General features: G+C 52.1%; 5 protein-coding genes across 5 annotated transcripts; 3 read left to right on the top strand and 2 right to left on the bottom strand.

The window, feature by feature from the left end:
• Positions 1 to 411: 411 nt before the first annotated feature.
• Positions 412 to 5,856, top strand: BZA05DRAFT_119729 (P-loop containing nucleoside triphosphate hydrolase protein). The gene is made up of 4 exons (XM_051478664.1): positions 412 to 1,339; positions 1,408 to 2,464; positions 2,521 to 4,829; positions 4,884 to 5,856. The coding sequence occupies exons 1-4, from the start codon at positions 686 to 688 to the stop codon at positions 5,658 to 5,660; spliced, it is 4,797 nt and encodes a 1,598-aa protein (XP_051337531.1). The 5' UTR covers positions 412 to 685; the 3' UTR covers positions 5,661 to 5,856.
• A 1,690-nt stretch (positions 5,857 to 7,546) lies between these two features.
• BZA05DRAFT_404403 (mitochondrial genome maintenance MGM101-domain-containing protein) lies at positions 7,547 to 8,625 on the bottom strand. Its single transcript, XM_051484298.1, has 3 exons — positions 8,174 to 8,625; positions 7,974 to 8,121; positions 7,547 to 7,918 (listed from the first exon to the last, which is right to left on the bottom strand). Exons 1-3 carry the CDS (start codon positions 8,514 to 8,516, stop codon positions 7,654 to 7,656), a joined length of 756 nt encoding a protein of 251 aa, XP_051337532.1. The 5' UTR covers positions 8,517 to 8,625; the 3' UTR covers positions 7,547 to 7,653.
• Positions 8,626 to 8,756: 131 nt separating this feature from the next.
• Positions 8,757 to 9,284, bottom strand: BZA05DRAFT_404405 (uncharacterized protein; the record flags this gene model as incomplete). The annotated part of the gene is made up of 3 exons (XM_051484299.1): positions 8,757 to 8,903; positions 9,044 to 9,108; positions 9,176 to 9,284. 3 exons carry the CDS (start codon positions 9,279 to 9,281, stop codon positions 8,835 to 8,837), a joined length of 240 nt encoding a protein of 79 aa, XP_051337533.1. The 3' UTR covers positions 8,757 to 8,834.
• Positions 9,285 to 9,432: 148 nt separating this feature from the next.
• On the top strand, positions 9,433 to 11,789 carry BZA05DRAFT_404415 (biotin-protein ligase). Its single transcript, XM_051484300.1, has 5 exons — positions 9,433 to 9,563; positions 9,617 to 10,250; positions 10,300 to 10,872; positions 10,922 to 11,193; positions 11,248 to 11,789. The coding sequence occupies exons 1-5, from the start codon at positions 9,524 to 9,526 to the stop codon at positions 11,733 to 11,735; spliced, it is 2,007 nt and encodes a 668-aa protein (XP_051337534.1). The 5' UTR covers positions 9,433 to 9,523; the 3' UTR covers positions 11,736 to 11,789.
• A 326-nt stretch (positions 11,790 to 12,115) lies between these two features.
• On the top strand, positions 12,116 to 16,029 carry BZA05DRAFT_376326 (uncharacterized protein; the record flags this gene model as incomplete). The annotated part of the gene is made up of 4 exons (XM_051481815.1): positions 12,116 to 12,303; positions 12,363 to 12,442; positions 12,504 to 14,854; positions 14,914 to 16,029. Exons 1-4 carry the CDS (start codon positions 12,170 to 12,172, stop codon positions 16,027 to 16,029), a joined length of 3,681 nt encoding a protein of 1,226 aa, XP_051337535.1. The 5' UTR covers positions 12,116 to 12,169.
• Positions 16,030 to 16,303: the final 274 nt, after the last annotated feature.

Below are 16,303 nucleotides of genomic sequence, written 5' to 3' on the forward strand. Positions count from 1 at the left end.
CTTTCCATCGCGAGGTCCTCCATATGTAATCACTCGAAGTATTTAACTGCTTACTCATCCGGAATAATGGATAGCGCCCAGCCCAAATCAAGAGTAGCGCGGCTCTGCTGACTGACGCCGCCGAAGAAAAAAAGTTGCACACAGAAAAAAGTTTACACAAGCGCTTGCTGCCCGTGGACCATCATATCAGACCCGCTTTTCCACCGAGTACTCTGCTTGCATTGAACCACTCACTTACACTCACTCCACTCCTCCCCATACGGACCATCGAATCCTTCACACCGTCGATAGTCGTCCTGTGTAAGTTGCTCATTCAAGACTGCCAGCTACGCTCGCTCTCTGAGTTGCTAAGGGGACGGATTGTTGCGACGACATGCAGCGCCTCTCGGTAAGACCCACCCAGCGAGCAAGCAATCAAGCACCCACCACCACCTCCACCCTTCCATCCGCTACTACTCCTGCCACAACTGCCCTGCTGCATTTCTATTTTTTTATCTCACAGCTCTCTGTCCTCTTCCTTTGATCTTCCTCGCCTCCCTTAACACAACACTACCCCCCAACCCCCATCGATCCCAACGAACACCCTTCCATCTCTACCTCTACCTTGACCCTATTCTCGCGAAAAACTCGGTCACTTACATACTCACTTCTTATTCTACATCAGATACCGAGGATACGACTCATTATGCAGAATCAGCCATACCCTCGAAACTTCCTGAATCCTACTGCGAGCGCATTCACTTCACGGGCACAGCCTCAGTTCTCCACTACAGCTCCTGGTGGTGGGCTACCTTCACAGCAGGCTCGGCAACACGAAGACGCATGGACACCGTATGACGGCTTAGGACCCGTCGGCCAAGCACAGCGACACCCCAGACTCGACAGTAACTGGCGGAATAATGGGCCCCAGAACGGACGAGGCGGGAGAGGCGGTGCAAATGCTGGTGGCCAGCGAGCAAACCAACAACAAAGAGGAGGATCGCCGGTTCACCAGCCGGCCACGAAGCGTTCGAAACAGATGGCACAACCGCAGGGCGGCAGAATTGCCAGGGGCCAAACCGGACGAGGCGGAAGAGGTGTCATGGCCTCGGGTCCTAGGCCGGACGGCGAACTGATCGATGACGCTTATCTGGCACGTAACTTCCAACAGCTGAAGAAGGAGGACTACCCGGGCGCACCGGCTGCACTATTCTCGAATCCGAAGAGTTTCCTCTGGGACGGTGTCAACACAAGTGCACGGTCCAACGCTGTCGTTCGCGGCGGTATCTGCCGTTGCACGGTAACTGTCAGGTTGCCTGACGACACCCGGATTGAGGCGGTAGGAGAAGCTCAAAACAAGGTTCGTTTGTTTATCTTAGTCGTGTTTTCACTACGTCACCGAGACATCCGTACTGATTGTGCTCTTAGAAAATCGCCGAGAAGATTGCTTGTCAGCATATAGTCCTGAAACTAAACCAGACCGGTCAATTAAAGGATTTGGTTTTCGGCGGAATCCACACTGGTGCTTTCAACCAGGAGCTCCTGAACGACGAACAGGATGCCAAGATGGACATCTACGATTACTGTGCACGCTACGGCACTGTGCCTATCTTCTCGACCCAAGACCGGACCCGCCCGGGAAATAGGAAAGCTATCGTAGAAGTTACCATCGAAATGCCGGAACAGGGAATCAAAGCATCGGCCAGAGCTACTGAACGGAGGGTCGCGGATATTCTTGCCAGCGTGGAATTCAAACGTCAAGCCGAGGATTGGCATGCGAAGAACGGCGATGGAGACATCCTAGTCAAGGATGTGTCCACTGTGCTCAATAGTCGCAATGCTAAAAAGTTTTTCGAATTCTACAAGGTCCATAACCCGAACGCCGTATACACCTGTGAAGCAAAGCAGGTGCGCGGAAAGGCGAAGAGAATTTCTGCCAACATGACCGACGCACAAGTTATGCTGAACGGCGAACCTATTGGTGAGCCTGTCGAGATGGCGGGCAAGAAGAATGCGGAGATTGCAGCCTGGGTGACCGCTGCCGTGGCATTGAAGGAGCGGGATCCCGAGCTATTCCCACACTTCATAGAGGCTCTGCGAATGGGCAATGGAGAAATCTTGAAGCCGATCCCGCCGACGTGGTTGAACGTCGATCAGGACTCCATATTGGCCATGACAGATACGCTGCTCAGTGTGAGACGGATTGGGCTACCGCCCACTGAAGAAGAGATGGCACTCGAGGACGACAGGGCACAACAAGATCGACGGAGATACGCTAAACGCAAGCTGGATTCGGCTTCGGCAGAAGTCAAGAGTAAAAGTATGCTCGAGGCTTACGAGGAATACCTGAAGGACGAGAAGTTGGCGGTTCTCCGACAGAAACGATCTGAATTGCCAATGATACAGTACACCGGACAAGTTTTGGAGCTGGTCAACAACAATGATGTCAGTATCATCATCGGTGCCACCGGTAGTGGAAAGACGAGTATGTTACCATCCACATCTTCGGTGTTCGTCACAGCAACGCTTACACCCTTATAGCACAGGTCCCACAGATTCTTCTCGAAGACGCAATCAAGGCCGGCTCTGGTGCTGATTGCAACGTCATCTGTACTCAGCCAAGACGTATCGCAGCTACCTCTGTGGCCCAACGTGTGGCAGTTGAGCGGAACGAGCCTCTTCAAAAGTCGATCGGTTACCAGGTGCGGTTCGACGCGAAGCTTCCCCAGACCGGCGGAAGTATCACATACTGTACTACTGGAATTTTGCTCCAGCAGCTCCGCCACAACCCTGACGACGTCCTTGATGGAATCACTCACCTTGTTATTGATGAGGTTCACGAGCGAGACATCATGATCGACTATCTCTTGATTATCCTGAAGAGGGTTCTTAAGCAGAGGAGGTCAACTGGAAAGGCTGGTGTTAAGGTGGTCCTGATGAGTGCCACTATGGACACCGAGTTGTTTGCTGGTTACTTCGGCCACAAGAACACGGATGGACAGTGGGTGGGATGCCCGCATCTGAGTGTCCCCGGTAGAACTTTCCCAGTCACAGAGTTCTATCTCGAGGACATCAGGACCATGCTCAAGGCTTACCCGCAACAACAATTGACGCTACTGCGAGAGGATGATACGAAAAATTTCTTGACTTCAGAAGAGGGCTTCAAGCCTCTTCCGCCAGCATTGTCTGTGCCTGCATCCGCCGCCGTTTCGAGGGACGCGTCTCGAGTACCATCGAGGGCCGTTTCTCCCGGAACAGGCGTTGAAGCTGATGATGGCGGTGATGCAACCATCAACTGGAAGCAAGAGGTCAACATTCGTTCCGATGGACAGGCTTCCGTAGCTACCGAAAAGGAGGATGCACTGGTTCCCACGGGCCTCGTGGCGACCACATTGGCCCACATTATGCACACAACTGATGATGGTGCTGTACTTGCATTCTTGCCCGGTCTCGATGAGATCTTGAAGGTTGACGACGCACTCCGCAACGGTCGCCCGCTCGGCATCAACTTCAACGAAACCGAGAAGTACAAGATCTACATGCTTCACTCGTCCATTCCCAACCAGAACGAAGTATTCGAGGACCTGCCCAAGGGCATCCGTAAGATCATTCTGTCGACAAATATTGCCGAAACATCCATCACCATTCCAGATGTCAAGTTTGTCGTGGATACCGGAAAGCTCAGAGAGAAGCAATACGAACAGGCCCGCCGAATTACGCAGCTGGTTTGTACTTGGGTTAGCAAGTCGAACTCGAAGCAGAGAGCCGGTCGTGCTGGTCGTGTCCAGAACGGAAACTACTACGCTCTGTTTTCCCGTGCTCGATTCGATTCGCTCCGTGCGACAGGACTACCAGAGATGTTGCGATCCGACCTTCAGGAGATTTGTCTTGACATTAAGCTGCAGGGCTTCAAGGATCCCATCGCGCAGTTCCTGTCGGAGGCCATCGAGCCACCTGCTCCCCATGCGATCGAGGCATCGTTGCGCCAGCTTCTCGCCCTTGGTGCTATCGACCAGGACGAGAAATTGACCCAGCTGGGACACGTTTTGGCCACCATGCCCGTTGAGCCTGCTCTTGGCAAGATGATCCTTCTTGCGGTCATTTTCAGATGCTTGGATCCCATTCTCATTCTCGGTGCTTCGGCTGGCGGGCGTGATATTTTTGTCAGCCCCCCGGACAAACGACGGGAGGCTAACCAAGCACGGCACCAGTTTATTGGGAACACCCGTAGTGACCACATGGGTGTTATCAACGCGTTCAAGGCATGGCGTGATGTTCGTGACAGGGATGGTCAGTACGCTGCCCACGGCTTCGCCGAGAGAAACTTCCTTCACCGAGGAGCTTTGAAGGTTCTTGACCAGACCGCCAAGCAAGTCGAAGATGTTCTCGGAGAAATCGGCATTGTCCCTAGGTCTGGACGTGGCGAGAGGCATGGCTCCCAGTTTGGACACCCGCGACTCAATGGCAACTCGGAATCCGTTCCCCTTATCAAGGCTTTGACCTTGGCCGGAATGTATCCTAACCTAGCTGTTTGCACTGGAGGAAGAGGATTCAGGACCGTTAGCGAGAACTTCACGATGATCCACCCCTCTTCGGTTCATTATTCCGCGAGGGATGACAAGTCCACCCCACTGGGAGCGATTGTGACATATTCCACGAAGGCGAAGAGCAACGACGGTTCTTCCATCTTGCTTAGACAGAACACCGAGAGCACCGCCTTGGCAGCGCTGCTCTTTGGAGGAAAGCTGCGGATGTATGGAAACACGTTGGAGATCGATAGTTGGTTGCCTTTCCGGGCCAGGGACAACCAGGCGAAGATAACACTGGAGTTCAAGAAATGTCTCGATAGGGTATGTCGCGTGGTCACTTCACAGAGTTGTCAGTGCTAACGTATTTTCCAATAGCTCCTAGCACATGCTTTCCGCAGTCTGTCGAAGCGCAGTTCTACTGGCGGCCCTCCAGGCTACCTGGCGGATGACCCTGCGAGGGAAACCTTTGCGTTAGGCATCGTGGAAGTCCTGGAGAGTGACGCCGGTATCAGAAGAGAGCGGTCGCGCGGCTTCGGAGGAGGTGACAACTGGCGTCCTAGCTCTCGCAACGACAGCCGATTCCCACCACTTGGAAGCCGTCCCGATGCTGGTGGGTTCTCCGGAAGTCGCCCACCATCTCGCTCCGGTGAGAGGTTTCCTCCTCTGGGCAGCTCCCGTCACTCTGAGTCTGAGCGATACGGTGGACCCCCAAGTCGCCCGGATTCGCGTACCGGCGATAGATGGGCCACCAACAGCCGTCCGGACTCCCGTACCAGCGAGAGGTTCCCTCCTCTGGGCAGCTCCCGTCCCTCCGAGTCTGAGCGATACGGCGGACCCCCAAGTCGCCCGGAATACGGCGGACCCCCAAGTCGCCCGGATTCGCGTACCGGCGACAGATGGGCCACCAGCAGCCGTCCGGAGTCTCGAAACGGCGATAAATACGGAGGACCTCCTAGTCGCCCGTCCTCTCGTGATAGATTCAGCAGTGGTCGCCCGGACTCCCGTAACGCCAACACCAACAGCAGGTTCACTGCCACCGATGTCCGTAGCTCCCTCCCCCCTGGGAATGGATTCGGAAACAATAGCGGTGCTGGGGCTGGTGCCGGCGATAGGTATCGTCCTGACCCCAGAATCCAGGGCAGATGGAGGTGATGAGAGAAAAGAACAATCCAAAAAGTTTTTGCGTATGTAGGTTCGATCTGAACGGGAAGCATAGATTCGGTGAAGGTGTTGGGGTTTAAGGTTTAGATCCTTTGTGGCTTTGGGCGTTTTTCCTTTTCGTCTCTCCTTGCTTCCTGCCTTTCGCTTTCCTGCTGTACTTTATCTTTGCATTTTCCCTTTCATCCAGTTTGTATTTTCTGTTCAAAGCTTTTCTTCCGTGTACTATACTATTATTACCAAGATTTGCTTTGACGAATCGCGACGACGAGATGGAATGTCACGAGTTTGAGGTGCAAAAGGGAAGGAGGGGTCATGTTTCGACCACGACGGTGGTAGTGGAGGGAGGGGGATGACGTTAGCGGGGGATACAAGTTTGTTTGATTTATTTGGTTACTTTGTTGTATGATTGACGATGTGAATCATCCTTATCTGTTTTTTCTTTCTTTGTGTATGTGCGGCACGGTATTGGTATCGGTATATACTTCACTCTACTTCTTGCTGTATCTTGCCGATGGACGGACTCTGGATGTGGTGGTGATCCAACTCCAAATGATCGAGATGATAATCTCAGTGCTCTCGAGATCTAGTCATAGCTAGCCTGGCTACCTGCCGTTCCTCACATAATCGCTTTCAACCCATATCTAGTTTACAGCACGTCTGGAGGTTGGATTATGCCACAACTTGTTCCTCTAGGTATGTATGCAACCACCGTAGCAAAAAGGCGGGGGGAATGTTTTACCGCACTCCCAGATGTCATAATATATGGCTTCGATGTCGCTCCGAGCCTTTGATGCCGAATCATTACGGAATTTGGATATAGAAGCGTCGTTACTCCGGTATTGTTTTCACCTCGTATCTTGCTACTGTACTAGTACTTATACTCATCGCGAGGGGTTGTAAATTAAAGTAACATCTGAAGGCGCCCTGACGTTCATTCCAGGCAAAGTCTGGAAGAGCGAGTGATACGGAGGGCATTCTAGACTGCAGACAGTGATGGCTTGCCGAGTGACCTCAAGCATGGAACGAGTACCGTATATGTACCACGGTTGTTTACTTGAGAAGTACGTTTCCTAGTGAAAAAGGGGGTATGATACGATGTTTTTCCTATAGGGATAGGTAGTAATACCACATCGAGATGGTTGGGAATTGCCACCCGGACAAGCACCGGGGATGATGGTACAGCCTTACAGGCGACGCACCAACGCCATCCTGAATCATGATGTCAAACGATCGATTTTGTTGTTCGAGCCAGATACAACGAAGTCGTAGTGGCTACCTAAGCACGCAAGTAAGTAAGTACTTGGTCGATCAATGGTTGGATTCGCTCAGCACTCATTTGGTGCACATTCGATAATCCTCATGGAAGAGTACCTAGCCCTCGTCCGCAGAAAAGTCATAGTACATATCTAGAGGTATGTTGTATCCTTCCACGAAATTCCATCCGCGAGATAACGACAGTCATCTAGCTCATCCATGGTCTGCGACACAGAACTTCACTAGGTATTTCAGCCCTCGGTGGGAGGTTTTTCACGCCTTGAACTGGCCGGTCGGTATGAAATCGAAGGGCATGCTGCTGCTCCTGTGAGCTCGACCTTGCCGGAGTGCATAGAGGACGATAAACCAGGATTCCCGTGGCTCACGAATGGCGGCGGTGGCGGCGGTGGCGGCGGAAAGAATGTGTTCGGTCAGTCTCAAAGGCAGTCGGTGCAACTAGTGATACGCTCTTGTGGTCCGCACTGGGAAGGGCAGCAATCCTTCAAAATCACTGACTAGAACTGGCGGCAACGGTGGCGTTTGTGCGGGTTGTTTGCTTCACACCTGGCACCGGCTTGAAAGTAGATAGTGTTTTGCAATGAGATCACATATGCTATCGGATAGGTATATGAATGAAGAAACCGTCCGTATTATAGTACAGGGAGGGTAGTATTTTATAAGCTCATAGGCTAGTCTATAGTACATCATCGCAATCATGAAATTTCCCCCCTCAGGTCGCTTTGTACGGGTATTCAAATGAGTCAACCTTGAGCTTCCACAGCTTCCGCTTCTTCTTCGTAACGGCGTGCTCGACAAACTTCTCATCGCAGTATTCCTTTTTGAACTTGCGGATGAACCTAGGGTCCCACAGCTCACTGGCGACACCCAGGTCCTTGCAACATCGCATCAAGGCGTTGGATTTGCAGCCCTCTGTAGCCGTCGGGATGCCGTTAGGGTCGAAGTACTGTTGCTCGCCGCGCGCGATGGAAACTAGGCTGGAGTATCCGTCAGTGGATTGTCGTAGTGAGGAGATGTAGAGGCGGGCAGTACCGTCCGTGGCAAATGAGCGCGTACTCGCGCGTCACAACTTTGTCAGTGACGATCGATTCGCCGCGAGGAGCGAGGCCCCAGCCGCCGGGACCAAATGCTTTGTTTAGGATGCGGCGGTACTTGATTTCGGGAAGGTAGAGGATTCCATCTGCATTGCCATTAGCCAATCACCTTTAATGCTGATCGCGCTGTGTTTATACCAGGTTTGATCTCAACTTCCTCAGGAGCCAATGGCGCAAGCAGAACATCCGCGGTCTCCTTTGGGAATGCCTCCGTGGACAATCCGTGGAACGACCGCGACCAATCCATCTTCTCATCGATGATCTCAAAACTATCATTCAGGCCATTGTCGCGGATGTTGTGGGTGTTCGGGATGGGTGCCGAAGCAGAAGAAGAGGAAGACGACTTGGAAGGGAACGACGGGAAGTCATCGCCATTGGTGAAGCGCCGGATTGCTGTGAAAACGGAAGGATGCGATGCAGTGAGCTGGCGGGACTGCGTCCGGGCGAGGGTAAGGAACGATCTTCGTACAGCGGACGCCATCGTGTTTGGGTTGGGGATTGCCGTGGACGAAGGCGGGGTGGTGGGGGTGGTGGGGGATGGTTGGAGGTCGACGGTGAAACAACCAGTGCACGTAGTGATAACTAGCACTTGGCTCGCGTTTAGTTAGGAAATTTTCTCACCCCCACGGTCACCGGTCCCACGCGCGTCAAAGAACTTCTGAAAAATGGGACTTACAACGCGCTACGGAAATAAAATATGGTGCGATTAGAGGGATATATAGCATAATAGTTATAGTATTGAATGGAGAATAGTCTACTGGTTACTCTACATGCCAGAGATCCTTCACAGTGCTAGCGATCAAACATCCGTCTGCGACGTGCGAGAAGCATTCCCGTGCTTGTCCCAGCACTCGCGAAACGCTGCCATCTGTGATCCGAAGCACCGATAATCGTTAGAAACATCGCCCAATACACAAGGCGGCTTGACGTTGAAATAAGCTATGCTGGGGTGGTCGGATGGTGCGATGGCGGGGCAAAGATGAGGGGGTGGGCTGGATGACGACGGACCTCGGCCTTACACAGACGCCAATCCTTCTTATCGACGAAGCAAAAACGAAGCGTCTCGTTCTCAACTGCGGTTCCGCCTCATCAGTTCGCAATCCTCAAATCCTCATCGGGAACCAGTCTTGGGAGAATCACCGGAGCATCCCGTGTCGATTATCCTCTTGTCCCTGCGCTGTAGCGTCAGCCAGTTATTTCGGCCGCACACATTCGAGGACCCCGTACCAGTCATCGGGCTCATCATCGGGATCTTCTGCAGGCACGGATACCGCCGGCGGGGTGTTGGGCTTGTCGGATTTTGGCGCCTGTGACATTGTGGGGTGAATTGTGGGGGTGATCTATTCGTGTGGAACAGAAAGTCTCTGCCCAGGGTTTCTCTCAGGGCGTTGGTTAACCAACCAACCTACATACAACATCATTTACCGTGCAAGCAACACTGCGTATCAGAGTCGGCCAGCAGCCAGCAGCCAGCAGCCAGCAGCCACCATGCCTCCCGTAAAGGCCATGAATGTTCTCATATATGCTGGTAACGAGCTCTCCGCCCTCCCACGCAGCAGCGCAAGACTAAGTCCCTAAAAGGAAACGGCACCACCGCCGAGTCCGTGCGGCACTGCGTACACTCGTTCCGGCGCCTGCTTTCGCCGCACTTTGCCGTGTCGACAGTTACAGCCGATGCGATTCTGAAGGAGCCATGGATGTCCACCTGTGCGCTTCTCGTTCTTCCCGGCGGTGCCGATTTGCCGTATTGTAGAACTTTCAACGGCGCGGGTAACAGGAGGATCTCGCAGTATGTGCGGCAGGGCGGGTCTTTTATCGGGTTCTGCGCCGGGGGCTACTATGCTTCGAAGCAGTGCGAGTTTGAGCCCAACAATCTGAAGCTCGCCGTGGTGGGGAGTCGGGAGCTGGCTTTCTTCCCTGGCACCTGCCGAGGTGCAGCATTCACCGGGTTTGAGTATGCGAGTGAGAATGGTGCGAGGGCTCCTACCATCTGCGTGCTGGCGATGGGGGAGGGGAAGAAGGAGGAATTTAGCTTCAAGTGCTACTTTAACGGCGGTGGAGTGTTTGTGGATGCGGGGAAGCTCAAAGATCAAGGGGTGGAGGTGTTGGCGAGTTATGAGGGTGAGCTCGATGTTGATGGAGGGGATGGCAAGGCGGCGGTGATTTACCGCAAAATCGGAGAGGGCGGTGTGATTCTCACGGGGCCTCATCCTGAGTATTGATTTCTCGGCTTCGTCGGTAGTCTAGCCGCTGACTGGTGTTAGATTTATCGGCTCACACCTACGCAAGAGTAATGGAGGACCGGAATACTCAAAAGTTGTCGACGCCATCATCGAAGACGAGGAGAAGCGTGTCAGATTCTTGAAGTGCTTGCTGCGAAAGCTCGGCATAGAGGCATCCGCGACGAACATGCCTCCTCCACGTCTCAGTAGGGTACATCTGACTGCAGCGCACCCTTCTGACGTGGCAAAGTTGGTTGATCGTCTGCAAGATATAATCACGATCCAAGGAGAGATGACGAAGATTATTGACGACAACGACACATTTATTCTTGAACAGGAAAGCTCGAATGGGAGCTATAGCTTTTGTACAAAGGACCTGACTGACGCACTTGATGATCCTGAGAATGACATCGTCGATTATAATGAAGTGCCAAAATCGCTGCACGCGCATAGCTCGGGGTTGCCATCCAATGAAGAAACTCCCTTCTTTGACCACAAGTCCTTCTACGAGAACCTCTGGACCTACCGTCACCAGTCACGTTCTTTGCCCTCGCAGTTTGGAACCTTCATGCTCTACGGCGAGACGGTAACAAGTACCAACACAATGCTGGACAAGTCTGTTTTCCTGCTTCTCCACTTCGCCGCCATTGTCTGACACCGCCAGGAATCCCAAGCTCCTTGAACACCTACCGAACGGCCTCACTTTCGCGGCAACAACCCAGTTAGCCGGGCGGGGAAGGGGCAACAACGTCTGGATTTCGCCCAAAGGTTGCATGATCTTCTCTACCGTGATCCGTCACGCCCAGGAGCTGAATATCACTGCCCCGGTAATGTTTGTGCAATACCTTGTCGGGCTAGCCGTCGTGGAAGGAATCAAGAGCTATGCTCCAGGCTACGAAGGAATACCGGTGCGCTTGAAATGGCCAAATGACATTTGTTCGCCTTCCCCATCTCTCTCACCTCTGACCAGTCCATCTAACACGAGAGTAGACGCTCGCGACCCCACCTCGGCCACAGAATCTTTCGTCAAGATAGGCGGAATTCTTGTCAACTCTTCTTATCAGAGTAATCAGTTCCACCTTGTGGTGGGGGTGGGAATAAACACGCACAACGAAGCACCAACGACATCGCTGAACCTTCTACGTGCCGCTCTCAATCCGTCACTTCCGGAATTTACCCAGGAAAAGCTGCTTGCCAGGGTGCTAGTGACCTTCGAGGAGATGTATCTCAAGTTCTGCCGTAGCGGATGGGAGCCATTTGAGCAGCTGTACTATCGCCATTGGCTACATACCGGACAGCAGGTGACGCTGGAGATGGAGGGCAGTGTTAAGGGACGTGTTGTGGGTATCACGAGGGATTGGGGGCTGCTGAAGGTGGAGGAGTTGGATCAAGAAAGGCTCACCGGGAAGACGTGGACGCTGATGAGTGATGGGAATAGCTTCGATTTCTTCAAGGGCCTGTTGAAGAGGAAGAGCTGAAGGGAAGTGTTATAGGTACATATTTCTCTGCAGCGAATTGAGTGCAGTTAGTGTCAAAATTACCTGTGAATGCAGCTTTTGCCAGTGAAAAAGGGGGGGTGACCGAAGATTTGAGAAGAGGTGTTTCTTTACCGACTTTGAGCTATATACATCAACTGTTTTCAGACCTGACCCGTCCCAATATTCGGTCATAACGTTAAACGCGCCAGAGGCTCAGAAGGGAATAGACACCGTGGTGGCACAAGGTAAAAAACATACCTTGATTTCATCCTTGATTCCATCTAGTAAGAGCTACTACATACTCTGCATGACCAAACTGCCGGTATTATAGAAGAAGTTCCTTCCACCTTGTCTCCCGTCCTTACCTACCATCCTACATCCTTCACAATCAACCTCGCTCGAAACCCCCCAACCCTTCACTCCAGCATCGAATTATGGCACATCCATGCACCATCCAGAAGTCGAAATTTTTCTATCCTATCGGGCACAGAGCCGCAGTATGCCTGACCGAGAGCTTGTCTCTCGAGCAATCAGCGAACATCCTTCTACTGAACTGTGGAGACCCAAGGTACGTTGTTTGGGCCCGTGCTATTGCTGACTCGGAGACGGTACTGATTTTCACTAAAGGGATATCCTCTTCACACTCCATATGGACGGCGGAAGGCCGATCGACTTCACTTGCTGTGAGACTGAGCCTGCCGTGTTGGGTTCGTTTGTTTGTGGACACCATTCGACCCGTGATCCTGCTGACCAGTCCGTCGACAACAGCTCGAAACATCCTACTTTTCGCTTGTTTCACCGACGGAAAGAAGAAAGTTAACAGCGAAAAGATCTTCCAAATATTCTATCACTTTTACATCGACCAAGAGTCGCTGGATCGGTTACACGCTCAGTGCAGGAAGCTTGTCGAAGTGGCGGTGGACATCGACAGCTGGAATACATCCAAGTTCGGCAAGTTCATGAGGATGTGCACCAAGGACACACTCGCCCAGCTCAAGCAGCATTGGCAGCTATACCTCGATTACAAGGTCTCGAAGAAGGACCGCGTGAAAATGTTCCAAACGATTATCGAGGGTACCCTGAGATTTGCCCCGCACTCCTCTTCATATATACGTTCTTCAGGGCCTTGCTGGGCGGAAGCAGAGACTCCAGCCACGGAGATCATCACACACTTCTGGAAAGACGGCGTCGCATCGCAGGATGCAAATGTCATTGCGAAGGCCACTCGCGTCAACCCAACCTTTGTTTTCACCGACGGCATTGATGACTTCTGCGTGCATTATGCAACTGATCCTCTTGCCGGATTCCACCATGTAATGGGGTGTTCATCGATCAAGGGATCCAACCGACGCGAGACGACTGCCGAGCATTTGGTTGCTGCGGCGAAGAAGCAATTCCATGACTGGGGGGTTTCATTTCGATCGGCAGTGATTGCAGGTTCGGTCAAAATCAGGTTCCACATTGGTGGTGTCCTCGAGTTCTGCCATGGGCTTCATCACTGGCAGCTCACAGGTTCGATTGATTGCAGGGCATACTCTGCACAATGGAAGAGCAACTTGCTAATACTCGATGGAGGGGAGTACGACACACAAGGCGGCTCCCATCATGGGCCACCGTTCGACATCATTGAGACATCCAATTTGCTCGACCAGCTCGGCCTTCTGAATATCATTACCGCTACGGCTCCTTTGCTACGCAGGTTGCCTTCCTCTACGATTTACACCGATATGTTGGTAGCTAGCACCCAGGAGCCGACCAAGGCCTTCACCAGCCGCCTCTGCGGCGACATCGGTACGTTTGGAGTACTTTTCGGTCTTGTTCCACAAACCTACGTTTCGGAATTTTCCTCTAGTTTCAGCCTCCATGAACTTTTATTTGTCGAGAGGGAGCATCGTAAAAGTCGGTTCTATGAACGATTGGGGTGGAGGTTTGCGGCATTGGGGGAGCCAAGGGCTGTCATGGATGCAAACTCGTCATCTCTGATTCTGGGTCCGAAACAGTTCGCGAGGTTCATCTATAAGTTATACTTGAAAATGTTTGAGTTCGAGGATTTGCGGACTCTACCCGAAGCTACTGACGAACGGGAAAGGAGAATCATACACTATAATAGAGAAAGTTTCGCCAAACTCCTTCGGCTGTTGAAGGCAGGCACACCTGATACAGATTGGAAGACGACGATGGAGTCATTTGATGACCTTGTGCAAAGTGACAAGGTACTAATCACTGGCATGGAACACTATCAGGACCTTTGCCATCACCTTCATCTGGCCCAAGTGTTCACCTTGCCGATTCTCTATTCAAAACCAACGGTGGCTTGCCGTAATGTACTTCCACCAAGTGCTGGAAACGAAGGCCTCATCTTCCATGGCTGGAAGTGGGAGGAAATACCGAAATCCATTTATGTAGTAGTCGTGGTTCCACGGTACCTACTGAAGGATTTAGCCAACATCAGCAAATGGGAAACGCCCATCATTCAGGCCGAGATCTTCACGAGAGTCGGCTACAATATATTTTCCTCAGTACACGCGGTCTTTGCGAAAATATCGATAATGGGGAAAGCTGCCAACGCCAGAATCACACTTACAGACGACCCCGAAGGATGGGCAGGAACCTCTCCGCTTGTCGCAATTCTTCGAGTGCCTACCTGGAAATTATTGATCAATCCTGAAGATATTGTTATACGCCTAAAGAGTGTACCCAATTGTGGGGAGATGGCTGGCTTTTTAGGGTATGGCTCTGTCATTTTCTCAGTCAAACTTTTCAGCCCGATGCATGTCATGTTGTGCCGGAATCTCCCTAATTCAAAAGGACCGGTCGGCCTCGTGGAAGTCCCCTCCGTTTCGCCTCCAATGCCGCGGGGTCCAATTACACCGGTGAAGGTACTCATGGATATCGGTGCAACTTTTGTGTTAAGTCTCACCATCCGAGTGGACATTGAAGAGGAAAATGCAAAGCGAAGCCTTCTACGTGGCATGGTGGTTACCGCTCGGCAAACTTTCCCCCACATCATGGAGGTCACGTCTTCCAATGGGAGTTTCGTCAAGGAGGTGGTGTTTCCGTTCCCGGTCGATGGCAGAAGTTTAAGGACCCACACAGACCGAAGGAATGCGTACATCGAGGTAAGGACCTGCTTGCAGAAAATCTCAAACAATTTAGTCATCCACTCATGCGTACTTAGATCGTCGTTACTCCGTTCAAACCTCTAAGAGAAGGCGCCGACTTCTCGATGTACCAGCTCCCGGTAATTACCAACGGCGACTCCCCGAACCCGACTTTATGGAACATCCATTCTCTCCGTGGCCTCAACAAACTACCAATCCTCAACACTATCGGTCGCCTCTCCTGGGAATGGTACGTCCCTCACTTTTCACTGCAATTCTCAGATCGGGAATGGCTCATCCGTGAGAGATGCCGCCGTGGAAAGTGGGTGTCGGAAACGAAGGGTCCTCTGATCGATGTAAAAGACTCATTGTTTTCATTATTCACCGGGCGTGTAGGCGCACAAGGTAACCGACCAGGAACGAAAGTTTTCGGCTTCGTAAATGTGGAACACGGCGCAATGTTTCCAGGATTTGACTTCGTCATTTTTGTGGCCGATATTCGGATGGATCTTGCATCTCATACGGCCGTCACTGATGCCTGTGTGCTGTTTTTGACGTCCGAGGTTCCGGAGAAACTTCGGCGCGATCTCCTGGTACTGGGAACGTACAAATCATCAGCGTTTTCGACATTGATGACGGTCGAAATATCTCCGGAAGAGAAAAGACTATGGAGCCGACTTCTCCCAGCCTACGTCGAGCGCTGTCGGGAGTGGAAACACGATCCCGCCACTTGCAAGTACCGTCGCGGAAAAGCCAGATTTCAACTCGCGCCGGAGCCTTTCCCGGAGTCTTTACCGGGGGGGAACTCGTGGAAGACTCTCCTGGATCTCGCATCAGAGTCTTTTATCTGCGATTGCGGCCTAGGGAAGGATCTACCGGAAACCTTCACCAACAACAGAGAGTTTCGGCCGTTTGCACCGTGGGTCACTCGCGTGGCGCTTTCGCCGCTGTTTGGAGTCTCGTATATGGAGCCTGTGGGAGTCGTCCACGGAGGTAAGGATATGGATGAAATTATAGAGCTCTGTAACCTCATCTGTTGGAACCCGGACTGCCACAAGGGGGAGCTGGACGGCGTGAAGCAGTTTAAGTGTCCGAAGTGTGGCGTGGCGACTTATTGCTCGGCTGCCTGTCAGAGGAAACATTATAAGGTTCATAAGAAGCTTTGTGAGAATAATAAGAGGTATCCTTATTAAGGCGAGACAGCGGATTGTCCCGCAGATATGCGTGGGTTTTGTTTTTGTTTCTTGGATTTTGGTCGAGTGATTCGATTAGGGGATTCTGCTTATGTTGTGTTTATAGGGTGTTTGGTCAGATTGTACCGATAGAAGGAGCCCCTGGGTAATTGCTGTGTGTGTTTTTTTTTTGAGACAGCTGTTTGATGCTGTTTGATGCTGCTTGTAGGTAGCCCCATCGAGGATTTCCTTTTCTTTCCCTTCATGAGTGGCCCGGGGCGATGTGATGCATCAT

Source organism: Tricharina praecox (genome assembly GCF_024521635.1).
Source record: "Tricharina praecox strain CBS 144465 chromosome Unknown BZA05scaffold_20, whole genome shotgun sequence".
Classification (NCBI taxonomy): Eukaryota; Fungi; Ascomycota; class Pezizomycetes; order Pezizales; family Pyronemataceae; genus Tricharina; species Tricharina praecox.